The sequence below is a fragment of the Tyto alba genome, unplaced genomic scaffold (assembly GCF_018691265.1).
Source record: "Tyto alba isolate M040663 unplaced genomic scaffold, T.alba_DEE_v4.0 Super-Scaffold_42, whole genome shotgun sequence".
Taxonomy (NCBI): domain Eukaryota; kingdom Metazoa; phylum Chordata; class Aves; order Strigiformes; family Tytonidae; genus Tyto; species Tyto alba.
In genome coordinates, this window is record NW_024881318.1 from 28,360,037 (window position 1) to 28,374,378 (window position 14,342).

At 40.1% G+C, this 14,342-nt stretch overlaps 1 protein-coding gene across 1 annotated transcript in view; it reads left to right on the top strand.

Annotated features, from left to right (window-relative positions):
* The window catches only part of SLC30A5 (solute carrier family 30 member 5), a 31,020-nt gene extending 20,373 nt beyond the window's left edge, over nt 1–10,647 (top strand). Inside the window, exons 8-16 of the mRNA XM_042804657.1 lie at nt 608–778; nt 1,399–1,687; nt 2,061–2,269; nt 3,368–3,525; nt 4,149–4,278; nt 5,778–6,003; nt 7,397–7,623; nt 9,441–9,569; nt 10,173–10,647. Coding sequence (XP_042660591.1) covers nt 608–778; nt 1,399–1,687; nt 2,061–2,269; nt 3,368–3,525; nt 4,149–4,278; nt 5,778–6,003; nt 7,397–7,623; nt 9,441–9,569; nt 10,173–10,343 — 1,710 coding nt within the window. The 3' untranslated portion in view covers nt 10,344–10,647. The remainder of the gene's footprint in view (nt 1–607; nt 779–1,398; nt 1,688–2,060; nt 2,270–3,367; nt 3,526–4,148; nt 4,279–5,777; nt 6,004–7,396; nt 7,624–9,440; nt 9,570–10,172) is intronic.
* The last annotated feature ends 3,695 nt before the right edge of the window (nt 10,648–14,342 follow it).

Genomic DNA, 14,342 nt, shown 5'->3' on the forward strand with positions numbered 1-14,342 from the left:
AAAAAAAAAAAGAAAAAGAGCAGCTGATAAAGTATCAATATAAAAATAAATCAAATGTGAGACTGGTTAACTGTGTGCAAAGTAATTGTGATCTGAGGGAGGTGAGATGCCGTGCGTGTGTTTTGTAATCCATTTACAGAAAAATTTTGAAAGAAAATATTGTGAAGAAATACTGTGTGATTAAAGGTAAGTGAATGAAAAGACTCTGAAAGGCTAAGAGGCCAAGGTAACTCATGTCACCCCTTTTGGGGTTCATGTATGCTTTCAACACTTTTTTTAATAATGAAAGATGGGAAATTGAATTTTGTGTGATTTTTCTTTTTCCATGTATGCTGTTCACTACCAGTTCACTGCTGCTGTATGCCAGGGAACACTATTGAGAGTTTTAAACTTCCAAGTCGTATTAGGCTGCTGCAAATAGTGCTAAGGTATAACCAGGTATGCTATGTTACTGTTAGAGTAACAATTACAGGAAACATCCTGTCTTTGGCTTTTGCTGATAAGTTCAGGGAAGCACGTTAATCTTTTCTCATGCAAGTGTCAGTTTGTCTGGAGTAAGGTATTTGGCTCTTAAGAAATGCTAGCAGGATCCCTCTTGTGTTTCCAGGGAGGAGTACTGCTTCTGGTACTGGCATTGTGCTGTAAGGTTGGTTTTCACGTGGCTTCCCGAAAACTATCTGTAGATGTAGGTGGAGCCAAGCGTCTTCAAGCTTTGTCTCATCTTGTTTCTGTCCTCCTGTTGTGCCCATGGGTCATTGTCCTCTCTCTGACAACAGAGGTAAGATACCAAGTACATACAATAAGTAAATTTTTGTAATGCTTCTGCTTGTGAAAAGCAATTTAAATCTTTCCTTTAGAAATATCTTTAAAATTACCAAAGTTGCCATCTTTATTTTTGCAGCAAACTCTGTTTGAAATTTTTCTCCTGTATCTTGATGTATATAAGTGTGATACCGTAATTTCCTCTTTTCTGTTATACCTTCATTTCATCTTTCTAGCTCAAGTATTATATCCTGGATTCATATACTAACATTGCACGAGTATTAATGACTATAAACACATCTTTTATTCTCGAGAAGTAGATTACTGTAACTAAAGACATGTTTGTTATGCCTTCATGCTTAAGGAGAGTAGACCACTGAAAACGTGGCATTGCATGTGGCATTGTCTTTAGGCACATGATAGTATTTAAAATAAGATACTGTAGTGCTTGTTAGTTATATGTGTCTTTCTGTAGCTGGAATGTTGGTTTTATATGATAAATTAGAAGTATAAAATTACTTACGTTTTGATGGATTGCTGAAAACATTTTAAATAAAATTGAACTAGACTTAATGCTGTGTATACAATCACATCTAATGGTGAACAGTCCTGTTTGAAATGTATTTTTTGTTGCAGAGTAAAGTAGAGTCTTGGTCTTCTCTCATCATGCCTTTCATAACAGTCATCTTTTTCGTTGTAATCCTGGATTTCTACGTGGAGTCCATTTGCTCGGTCAAGATGGAAGCTTCCACGTGTGCTCGATACGGATCCTTTCTTATTTTCGTTAGTGCACTGCTTTTCGGTAACTTCTGGACACATCCAATAACAGACCAGCTTCGAGCTATGAACAAGCCACCACACCATGAAAGCACAGAGCACGTTCTTTCTGGAGGGGTGGTAGTGAGTGCTGTCTTCTTCATTCTGTGTATGTATTCTCATTTATCTTTTAGTAAATCTTTTGTCCTTGTGACTGGGAAGCCAACCAGAAAATGGATGCGTGCAGAAATCTTTTGGATGATGTTTTATGGATTCTTTTGAATAAAAAGAACCTGTAACTTTGTGCTCTTTTACTGCTTGTCCACAAAAAAAAAAAAAAACAAAACGTGTAATTGATCTGTTGTGGATGTGATGATCTAAACTTACATAGCAATGAAATCTAATTATAAACCTCAAGATGAAGTTGACAGTCACTTTGCTGCCTGCAAATTTCATGTAAACTTTGATAGCTGATAAAACACATTATAAAATAGCTGTGAAGCTTAGAAACAGCAACAAAAACTTCAATGCTTTCCTTGCAGCTGCCAATATCCTGTCCTCCCCCTCCAGGAAAGGGCAGAAGGGTACCCTTATTGGCTATTCTCCCGAAGGCACTCCTCTCTATAACTTCATGGGTGATGCATTACATCAGAGCTCTCAGTCATTACCCCGGTTTATTAAGGAGTCACTGAAACAAATCCTTGAGGAGTATGATTCCAGGCAGATCTTCTATTTCTTGTGCCTAAATCTGGTAAGTGCATGGGTTTTGGTTTTTTTTTTTTTTCCAAACCAAATCACAGTAGTACATACATAGTACAGGAAGAAGAGTTATTCTTTAAAAGGTTCCCATGATTGATTCTTTTTAAAGTGACCCTCAATAGAGTAGTTTCATTAGACGGAATGTTAAAATAGAATATTCTCACTCTAATCTTATAGTAAGTGACAAGTCACTTTGATGTGTTATCACAGTACAGCACTGGTTCTGTGTGTCTATTATACCAGTAAGTCAATACTTTTACGGTGGTATGTTTAAGGTTGAGGTATCCCAATGTTACCAGCAGATAAGCTGAAACTAATAAGGCCTTCAGGGATGGAGTCAACAAAATAAGTGTGGGATTGATTACTGTCACTCTGGAGTAGGCTGTTTTTATTTTTAGCTTCTCACTTTCTCAAAAAATGAAGAAATCATGCAGTAAGTAGGATTGATAGAACCTCATTTGGAAAGGTCTCTTCATTCTTTGGCAATTATTCAAGAAAATAGGGGGAGAAACTTGAAATATCCATGATAACTTCAAGGAATTCCATTATGGAATATGAAGGTTGGGAAAGGAAGTTTATAGGCAGACCACTTAGTAATAGTAAAACGCACAGGGAAAATGTCTGTATTAAAAATGTTTCCTTGTCTACCCTTCTCAAAATTAATTCCTAAGATTTAGACAGTCAGCTACTTGGTGAAGGAAATTTTTACAGAACAAATGTATAGCCAGCTTTGCTTTTACACTAATAATAAATCAGATAAGAGTTGTTACATTATTTAATGACAAAATACTTAAAATATTGTCTGTACAACATGAGTTTTCATTTAGAATTTTAAAGTAAAATTTACTTCTGTAGAGGGTTGTTTTCTTAGGTCTAAGACTTTTGGGAGGGTGGGTTCAGAAATGTCTCTTCATAGACTTGGCGTGTATCTCTTTGGTTTCATTAGAAGAGAGAGAAAATGGTCTAGAAATACTTTGAACAATACTTTTAAAAACCGTCAAGTGTCCGATGAAAAGTTTCCTGCTAGCTACTAAGATATTAAATTACAAGTTAATCCTCAAGGGAATATTCCAACTCACTCTCGTTTTAGGCTTTCACTTTTGTGGAATTGTTTTATGGAGTGTGGACCAATAGTCTTGGTCTTATTTCTGATGGATTTCACATGCTTTTTGATTGTTCTGCATTAGTGATGGGGCTTTTTGCAGCTCTGATGACAAGATGGAAAGCAACTCGCATATTTTCCTATGGGTATGTATATTAGATTCTTTAAGGACTATCTGAAAATTATTGTACTTGCTCATTTTTAAAATGTTCTGCTATAAAGATATGTTTGAGATGTTCTAATGGTGCTTGCTTCTGTGGGTTTTTTGCTACATCCCTTCTGTTCCATTTGTGTTCACGCTGTTCTCCTCTTAACCCTGCAAAAAAAAGTGTCTGAAATGTAATTTTCATTTATCTCTACAAATATAACTCTATCACTGTGAATATTATTTAGAAGTTGCCTCATTCTATATAAGTATCTCTGTCAAAACAAACAAGTCAGTGTTAATATGAAGATTTCAGTTCTGCTGACATAATCAAAGTTGGTATGGTTAAATTGCACAGCAATTTAGCATTTGAAGCCCTGAGTGTATAGTATATGTATAAAAAAATACTTAGATGATTATAGCTTTATACAGCTGGTGTTTGGACAGTTGCAAACTAGCTACCTCTTGATCAGAAATAACCCAGAAATTAAGGCATGATTTTGTGGCATTGAGGAAAAAATCTTAACAGTTTATTAAATGTATTAAAACTTTACTTGTTAGAACTTTGAAATTTTTTTAGAGTACCTGTTCTTCACTCTCAAAAGTACGTATATTTGCTTTCAGGTATGGACGTGTAGAAATTCTCTCAGGATTTATTAATGGACTCTTTCTGATGGTAATTGCTTTCTTCGTCTTCATGGAATCAGTGGCCAGACTGGTGGATCCTCCAGACATAGATACAAATATGCTAACTGTAAGTTTTATTATTCTGTTTGTATGTTGTTTGGCAGTTAATGGTTCATTTATGTTTGTCTTAATTTAAAAAAAAAAAAAATGTTAAGGAGACTAAAGTTGCATTCCCAAGATCTAAACTGTGCCTTGACTTTTTAACATTTTTAACAATTTTAAAATCCAAACTACATCTAATTTTAAAATATGAAAATATATAGGGGTGAATATAATTTAATTATAACAGTTAAATTAGATTTTTTCCTAAGATGATACAGCTCTGATCTTTTTAGATGGCGGTCTTTCTACAATATAAGATAGTAAGGAAATAAAGTCTAGAAGACTAACTTTGGTCCTTCTGTATACCAATGTCAATTATTACAGGAAAGATTTTGTATTAATCTCTGAGAAACCTCAAAAATCAGCTGAAATTCATAACATTGTGCAGAGTGTGTTACTATGGCACTAACAATCATGAAGCTGTGCATAGCTAGTCTTAACTACACGTGTGTGTCTCTACCTTCCACAGCCTCTTCAGATGCTCCCCACTTAAATCTTCAAGCTTCCACCCCTTTCTTTCAAATGCAATAGTTCATTTTCTTCAAATTAATTTTTTTTATTATGTAATTCTGCAAATCCAAGCCTTCATTTATCACATTTCCAGCTTCACTTGTTTTTGCTCATACACAAACACACACACAAATTTGTGCTCTCATGCTCTCTTCAGTAACAAAGATTTTTATGTAGGCACAGTTAGAAATGTGCATTGCTGGAATCAAGGCCTGATTTTTTTTTTTTTTTTTTTTAATCTTCAATATTTGCTCCATTTTCACTACTGATTTTGTTTCCTGGGGGCATAAGGTGTTACCCTTCTACATGGGCACAATTTGTATAGCTAAGGAAAGGTCTAATAGCCCTCAGCAGCACTTCCTTAACTCCTCTTTTAGCTGGAATTACTCTTACCCTTTGCTGGTTTTTCAAGAGAGCAGCAAAATAGGTGTACAGATAAAAAGCACAACTCAGCCGACAAAGCAGTAGTTGCTGTCTTCGTTTAAGTACAATGTTAGATGAATGTGCATGTCCTAGATACAATATACTATATTTTTTTTTTTTTTTGGCCAACGAAAGCAAAATAAAGCATGTATTCAAGCCACTTTATTTCTTTTTGAAAGTAAAGAAAATCAATCACCCCTTCATGAAACTAAATTTGCTATGTAGTCCTGATTCGTGGATATTGGGGTTTGCATTTTGGTGGTGGTGGTTGGGTGGAGTTTTTGGAAAGGTTGGGGAGAACTGGATTTTTTTGAGAGAGGAAGAAAACTCCTTTGAAACCAGCTTGTATACTGAAAGGATTATGATGAGGAATCCGTATTAGAATAATCCTTCTGCTGATGTTAATGCTTCCACATGAAGTTAAGTTTTCCTGAATTGGGTGCACAGTATCTTTGATTACCGCATTCTAGAAAATAAACTTGAACACCTGGGAAGATGTAGTGAAGTTAAAGAGTTTTCTTCCTCTCACAGCCAGTTTCTGTTGGAGGGCTGATCGTAAACCTTGTTGGTATCTGTGCCTTTAGCCACGCACACTCCCATGGGGCTTCTCGGGGAGGTTGTCACTCACACGATCACAGCCATTCTCACCACGGGCACAGCCACAGCCACGGGCACAGCCATTCCCACAGTGACCATGGGCACAACCATGGACATTCCCACGGGTCTTCTGGAGGAGGCATGAATACCAACATGAGAGGCAAGTACAGATTATGGAATCATAAATAATATAAGTGATTTCCAGCAGACTTTGAAGATTTTCAGAATCAGACCCAGTGCTATGCATCATTCTTAAAGCTGCTTTGTGGAAGTGATCTGACAGTCATTTAATGTGATATTCATTAATTTGTCACTGTTTCTTCATTGATGAGTTTAACTTGAAGAAACATGATTTGAAATGTTTCTCTGCATAGCTTTCTTAGATGTGAGTAATATCTAAGGACCAACAAAAAGCATTAATCTACAGGCTTCACTAACTTTAATAAACAGTCATTGTAAACCTTACTGAATAAGCTTAAAGTCGTCGTTTCTAAGTTCCATCTGGAAATGAAAGTACAAGGTCTCTATAAAGATTACCATGCCTTTAGGTGTCATGTGACAGGTGTCTGTAAAAACACTGCGGGGGGGGATAAGAAGCAAAAGAATAAATGCAGACGAGGAATCTAGAACACGCTTCTATTTGTGATTCAGAAGATAAGGTGATAAAGATGAAAATTTCTTTTTCAAATGTAAAATCAAAAACTAACGGAGAAGGACAATATATAAAAAATTCCATAGCTGCTTCTTAGAATTTTTTCCCTACTAGATAGAAAGTAGTCACTTACCAACTGCCTGCCTTATAAACAAATCTATAAAGGAGTGAGTTTTTTGTGTAACCTTGTCAGAGCATAAGCATTTTAGCAAATAGTCTCCTATTTCGTTGGTTATTTTATGTCCCAATTCAATTGGCTATTCTCTTGTCTGGCATTTTTATGAAGTCTGCCCATGCTCTTAGCTATTTCAGTATTCTTTCAAATCCTGACACTTACAAATGATCAGAAATTATTCTTCTGTGTACATTGAGGATGCTACCTATCATTAAAGCAGTATAAAGTATAAAATTCCTAGCAGCAGCAGGTAGACAAATCTTCTTATACAATTGGAGCAGAGTTGGCACGTGAAAACCAAGTGATATATTGATACCTGTCTGCATTATCAGGCCAATGCATTTACACTGATCTCTTTATCCTCTGTTAAGGATCAACAAGTTCCTCTATACAGAGTTAAATGATTATGCTGTATAGTACACATCCCACTAACGATTTGAAGACTATTAACATTTGGTCTAATCTGCAAATGCCTCCCTAGATCATCGCACCGTTGAGTAACAGGTTTTTTTATATATTGATTTGTAATTAAACATTAGAAAAACAAAATGTTTTGGTTTTGCACCAGGTTAGGCAGATTTTGCACCAGGTTAGGCAGACAACTGCCACTGTTTAGCTTGAGGGGTGTTTGTCTTAATAAACCCTGCTGTGTTTCTACTATTGAACGTATACATACATTTTAAATAGAACTGTTCAACTTAATCATTCAGTTTATTTTGTTTTCAGGTGTGTTTCTGCATGTGTTAGCAGACACTCTTGGCAGTGTTGGTGTTATCGTATCCACAATATTTATTCAGCACTTTGGATGGCTCATAGCCGATCCGCTCTGCTCTCTTTTTATTGCTACACTGATTTTTCTTAGTGTTATCCCCCTATTGAAAGATGCCTGCCAAGTGCTTTTATTGAGGATACCTCCAGAACAGGAGAAAGATCTGCATGGCGCTTTAGAAAAGGTCAGAACTACGATTCTAAATGTTTTGATACACAAACATACAAAGCTATGACTGTTTTTAATAATTATTAAACTCAAGTAGTTCAGTCAGTCTGACAGCTTCTTGTCTTAGACAACTTCATGTCTCTAGTTGTTTTAAATCTATTTTGCAGAGATGTGACAGGATTAGGAGTTTTACTGATTAAAGTTGTTTTGCAACTAAAAAAAATTGTGGGAAAGGTGTGTAGTACTAAGAAAGTAATGAAGCAATTCCCAAAACCTTGCAGCCTTTTAAAGCTTGATGTGTACGGTTCAGGCTACAGGATTATACCTTTAGCCTGGTACTGCAAGTTTTGTTATTTCCCCATATCATGATGGGCATGCTGGTTCACAGTAGGTGAGATGGCAAAAGTAAAGCTCTTTCTTCTAATTTTTCATTCTAATCCATTCTCTTCCTGTCTGCTGTAGTATGGTATCTATATATTTTGAGGCTGTACTTAGACTTAGCTGTTGGCTCATTTGAAATTCCTGACCAGAATTGTAGTGCAGACCTCAGTGTGGAGAACTCCTCTCTGTCAAAGAATTGCCATCAACTAGAGGCAGCAAGGAAGACTATCCTGATGGTGTACTCTCAATTAGTAGAGGAGGAGATGTGTTCTTGTCTGCATGAGAAAGAATAAAGGTAATTGGGTGGGGGAGACCTGTGTAGTGAAAGGAAAGCGAGGTGCAGAGTAGGGTTTCACTTTCTGATGAGAGAAGACAGCAATTCTGGGACAGTGAGGAAGAAGAAAGCAATCTAAGATCAATTCATTGAAAGGTAGTAGGAAAATCATTTTTAAAGGTACATCACAGTAAAACAATATGCTTGCTGTAGGTTGACCCCAGGCAGCAGCCTGGCATCCACACAGCAATTGCTCACTCCCCATTTTGCCACCACCACTGCCAGTGAGACAGGGGAGAGAAAAGGAAGAGCAAAAGCAAGAAAAATCTGGGAGCCATATAAAGACAGTTTAACAGATGAAGTAGAAGGGAGGGCTGGGAGAAGCTGTGCGCTGTCTTCCACAAGCAGACCGATGCCCATCCAGTCTCCAAGCAACAACCCCCCTGGAAGCCAGAAAACCCCCTTCTTCCTCTACCCCAGTTTTTATTGCTGAGCATGGCATTAAAACTTGGGTCAGCTGTCCGAAGTGTTTCTCCTCCCCATTTCTTGCCTACCCCCAGGCCTCGCTGGGGCAGAGGAAGAGTGGGAAAAAGGCAAAGCCTTGACTGCCTGAACACTACTCAGCAATAGCCAGAACATTGGTGTGTGCTCAGAACTCGGGCACAAATTCAAAACAGCACCTTACCAGCTGCTGTGAAAAAAGTTCAGTCCATCCCAGCCAGACCCAGTACAAAGATCAGTTTTCTAAAAATTATAAATTATGGGAAGATATTATGTCTCTGAATTAAGTACAGCTATGGTAACTAAACAGCTGCTTTATACTGGACAGTGAGGTTACAGATGCCCTTGAAATGACTAGGTGTGCAGCCAGCTCTCTGGTTAGTCTGTCCATTGATGTTATTGTGAACTGTACACTAAATCAGTTGTTTCTCATCCTGTTTGGCATTGCACTCTGACAGGTTTTTCATTTAATTATTTTGACTTCTGGCTTCTAGTCTTTGACAGCAGTAGCAAGGTGACCTTTCAGTACCAGCTATTTCTGATTACAGCTTAGCTGGAAAGCTGCTTTGTTATACAGCTTTGTTTCCCTGTGAAATATTTGCCATCATTATCCACATACATACAAAAGTTTAAAATGTGTTCTTGAATTAATTGTTGCTAGTGTCATTTCTTTACAGATTCAAAAAATAGAGGGAGTCATATCCTACAGAGATCCTCATTTTTGGTGTCACTCTGCAAGTGTTGTGGCAGGTACAATACATGTGCAAGTGATATCGGATGTGATGGAACAGCGAATCGTACAGCAGGTAAGGTGCAAGGTTTTTAGACCCTAATGTCTTAATTTCTTACTCTGTAGCCCTTTTTCAGTTGTAGGCTGAAGTCTGAAGCTGCTGTTTGTCATTATTTTTGTAGCTCTTACGTCCCAGCTAATGTCTCAGAGCTGGTCTCTAATGCTCTACTTCCTCTTGCCTGCTAGCTTGGAATTAGTTGCATCAACAGTTGTTTGCTAAAACACCGGCCAAAACAAAACCAAAAAAAGTGGTGGGGTGAGGGGGTTCTCACTGTTGAAAGTGGCACTACATCTGCTTGGAGAAGAGGAGGAGGAGGTGGATTTCATGTGGGAAAACAGGCAGTGAACAGTAGGGATATCTCGATGCTAATCATGGGTTTATAATTGGCTTACTAATACCTGTCTGCCTTGAGTTTTTCTTTTCCTTAAAAAGACACTTCCTTATGCAAGACACTGAGAGCTACCTGTTACGCTGAAGTTGCAAAACCATACCCTCTGAAGCTAAGTCTTCGCTTTCGGGAAATTGAATTCTTTATGACATTTTTTTAATCTACAGTATTTCAGAGCCAGAATACTGCAAGTTACTGTGAGATGCATATAACTTTACTGTTCTATTCAGGTTACAGCAATTTTGAAAGATGCTGGTGTAAACAACCTAACTGTCCAAGTGGAGAAGGCAGATTATTTTCAACATATGTCTGGACTCAGTACAGGATTTCAGGATGTCCTTGCAATGACTCAGCAACTAGAATCCATGAAATACTACAAAGATGGCACTTACATCATGTGATACAAAGCTCTGTCCACCAAAGGAAGTGTATAAATGGTGGTAGGATTCCATCTTAGTATTTTTGTCAGGAGATCTTGCACATACGTGTACAGAACCAAATGTACTATATATTTTAATTTTTGTAAGCATACTGTCTTTAATAAAATTGGATCAAGATGCTTTTATAATGGAAATAAGATGGACTTGAATATTTGCCGTATATGTGAAAATAATGGAAATCTTAAAATACCGTGTTTAGTGTTTACTAAGCAGAAGTCTTGCAACTTGTGGATGAACACCAATACAATCCATACTTTCTCTTAAATATGGAACATCATAATTATAATTTCTTGTTAGCAGTGGGAAATTGAAATAGTTTATATTGGAATGCAAACATAACTGAAAAATATTTTTCTTCTTTCAAACATAGCTTGAAGTCTCTGAAAAAAAAATACATTTATTATGGGGAGTAAAAAACAACATGAGGTCATGCCTTTTTCACACTTTGTTAGATGAGAGAAATACACGTTTTTTATATCTCAGCATACAAATCTGATTTCTAAACTTAATGCATAAGATAAAAAATAAATGTTACCATTTAAAATTTATATCAAATTACTTTTTGAAGGAGAAAAATCCCCAGGTTAACAGAAATTGGGAGGGGAAAAAAATTTCAGACACTTTTCTGTTTCCTGGGAAAACTTTGAATCAAATAACCACTCTGTAAAATTTTTTTTTTTGTACTTTTTATATGAATAACTGCAAATGCAATAACTTGAAGCTTAAAGTAATTAATTGGTGAGCATCCTAGCACTCAGCTAAACTTCACCTCTTCAAGATATGCTATTCTGTCATTTACTTGGTTTTTTTTCATAATACATTGTCTTAGTTTGGGCTGAAATAGAGTTAATATTCCTTTTCAGGGACTAGATGAGTGCTGTGGTTTGGCTTTAGCTTTGGGTTTGGTATGGGAAGAATGCTGGTAGCACACGGATGTTTTCAGCTGCTGCCGAGACTTCAAGGACTCTCCGACTCCCCACGTCCTGCCCGTGCGCCAGGGCACAGGGAGCAGGGAGGGAGCACGGCCACAGCACCAGACCCAAACTGGCCAGTGAAATATTCCATATCATGGCACGTCGTGCTCACTGTATAGAGGAGGGGTGGTCGGGAAGGGGCTCTCTCTCTCTCTCTCTCATTTCTGGGATCGCGATTGTGGGATCTTGGTGTCTCGGGGTCGCTGGCCGGGAACGGGCTGGGGATTGGTCAGCGGGTGGTCAGCAATTGCGCTGTACATTGCCTGGTTATATATTGCTTTTTGTTTTCCCCCTATCATCGTTATTGTTCTCGTTTTATTGCCATTATTAAACTGTTCTTATCTCACCTGCGAGTCTCCCTTCACCCCTCTGATCCCCTCCCCCATTCCCAGGTGGGGAGGGGGAAGGGAGGGTGATTAGCTGCGGGGGTTGGCTGCCGATCAGGCCCAAACCACGACATACATCAACTCCGCTGCAGGTGTACTGCAGCCAGCTGTACCTCTGTGTATTACTCAAGGAAGCAGTCCGGGAGTAGAATGCTAAATGGTGACAGTAGTCTGGGACTTGGCAAGTTGCTGGAACAGACTGTTGAGACTTCTTGACTGGAAAGAGAGTGTTTAGGAAAGAATTATGCTTGCTGGGGCTATGCTTGCTTCAGACTTGGTTATCCTCACATCTGTTTACCGTCTTCCTGTGCCCCCCTTCTTGTCTGAAGCCCTTAAATATTTTCCTCTGAATACAGCAAATCAGTTCAGCAGTTAGCAGGAATGAGTACATCTTTCATCACTCCACGTATCGCAGCAGTTTTATTTTGTCATATTGTTTTCTTGTTCTGCTATTTAGGACCAATACCTGAGTACCGTTATAAAGACCAGACTTGATAGTAGTGGAAGTTGAGAAGATTTAACAGCAATGAAATGTCCTTGAGCAATTCTGCTTCTCTTGTGACTGTTTATACAAACTCCATAGGGTTTTTCTGTAACTGTTAAACAAGTTTGCATTCAATTCTCTTCTTCCCATGCTGCGTTAAAACATTATCTGCAGCACAGGACTGACTTGAAAAACTGTGGTCAGAAAGCTTCTAAAAGTTGCATTGCTTTTACATGGATTGATGAAGAGTGACAGCACAAATCACAGTCCCTCATTTCCCCAGACAGTGCTGCAGAACCAGCAGTTTTCAAAGCTTGATCCCGTTTTCTTCCGATCTATGCCTTTGGCAGTGGTTTTCTCACCTTGCCTCCTCCAGAAGGCTCAGGTCACTTGAATTAACAGTGCTACAGTTACACTCAGCCTAAAAGCAGTGTGATCTTTCGGTTTTGCAAAACCATTCTCAAACCAAAAGCTTCAGTTAGTATTTACAGGTGCCACTCACGTTTGAGGTGACTGTACTGGAGCTGACAGCATTTCACCAAACTGAGCATTAGTCCCATCATGATAGTTAGATGGAAAGGGGCAGGGGGGGCGATTCTTTCTTTTCAAATTAAGTTAGCTTAACATAATTGAAAAGCCTTCATGCTTGTCACAACTTTTTCTGAGCACCCAGCTGCCAGCAACAGGACCCGGAACACATGAAGGTGACTGGGACCAAGTTTAGATGATCGTGGCAGTGAAGATCAGCTCGTAGCTGGATACTTCCCAGCCAAGTGCAAGCCTGCATCTTAACGTGCATTTGGCAGCTTTTTGTGTGTTACCACAACACACATGCACAGTGGTTTTCCTGGCTACCCTGACAGGAAGGCCATGGCAATAAACATCTATCTTAAATTCAACAGAAGCCTGTAACTGGCAATAAAAGGGTTCGGTCTTCCCCCAGCCCTGCAAAATCTGTGAGAACTGTGCTGTAAGGGCAGGCTTTCAAATTACAGGTATAGGCCAAATGATTTCTATTTTAATAAATACTATAGTGGGGGAGTTTTTTAGTTTAGTCACTTGGCTCGTATGCAGACAGTTGCAACAAAACACTTTCAAAGATGAAATGAAGGTTTAAAACAAACTGCAGCTATGTATTGCATATCTGACAGCAAGCAACATACGTGTATACAATGAGGAAAAAATAAATGTCTTTCAGTAATGTTTTGTGTGGTGCATCCTGACTTTTCTGATTAAAAAATCAGCTGGGATAGTAGGTGATTGGCAGCTCTGGCCGTGCACCCCCCGTGCCCACCTCTCCCTGTCGCCCCCAGGACAGGCTGCTCCCGTGGGGGGAAGAGCCCGAACTGGGGCCAGGGCCGCTCACGAGTGGGTCACACCCCCCGCCGCGGCCGTATCCCCGTCCCCACGGCGGGGCCGCCGGCAGCCAATACCAGAGCAGCGGGCGGCCGGTGGGTGGGGGGGCGGGAGCTTTAAATTGGCGGCGGCTGGGTTGGCACCCATGGTGGCGTCGGTTCCTGCGCTCAGCACAGCCGTGGCGTCAAAGAATAACGGGGTGAATGCGACGCGGGACCGGCCGGCGCGCTGGGGAGAGGGAGCGGAGCGGGGCGTCACGCCACGCCGCGGGTGACGGGATGGTCGCTCGCTCTAAGCCGGTTGCGGGGGGGGAAGGCGGCCGCGCAGCCTTTCCGTGTCCTGCTCCCTCGTTCCCCACCGCGGGCAGAGTGCGGCAGGGCAGCCCTCCTGAGTTACTCCGCTCATCCCAGTTTCTTAGTGGGAGGGGGGGTGGTGTACGTGAACGCTTCGGGAGCTCCCCGTCCGCCCCCGGGTTCCCCCCGGCTCCCTTTCAGTCCTCAGGTCGGGGAGACGGGCGAAGCCGTGCAACGCCCGGGTCCGCATCAATAACCCTCCAGCCTCGGGGGTCTGTAGCTGTGCAACCCACCCTCCGCCTTCGTCTCCTCTCCTCCAGCACACCAGTTTTGGGCAGGGTGGCATGAGGGGTGCTGGCGTGCGTGCAACCCTCCCCCGGTTCCCTTCCTCTAGCTCTCCACTTTCTCCCACAGGGCAAGCATAACCCAGATCTGTCTGCCCTGAAGCCGAGCCAGCTGCCTATCTT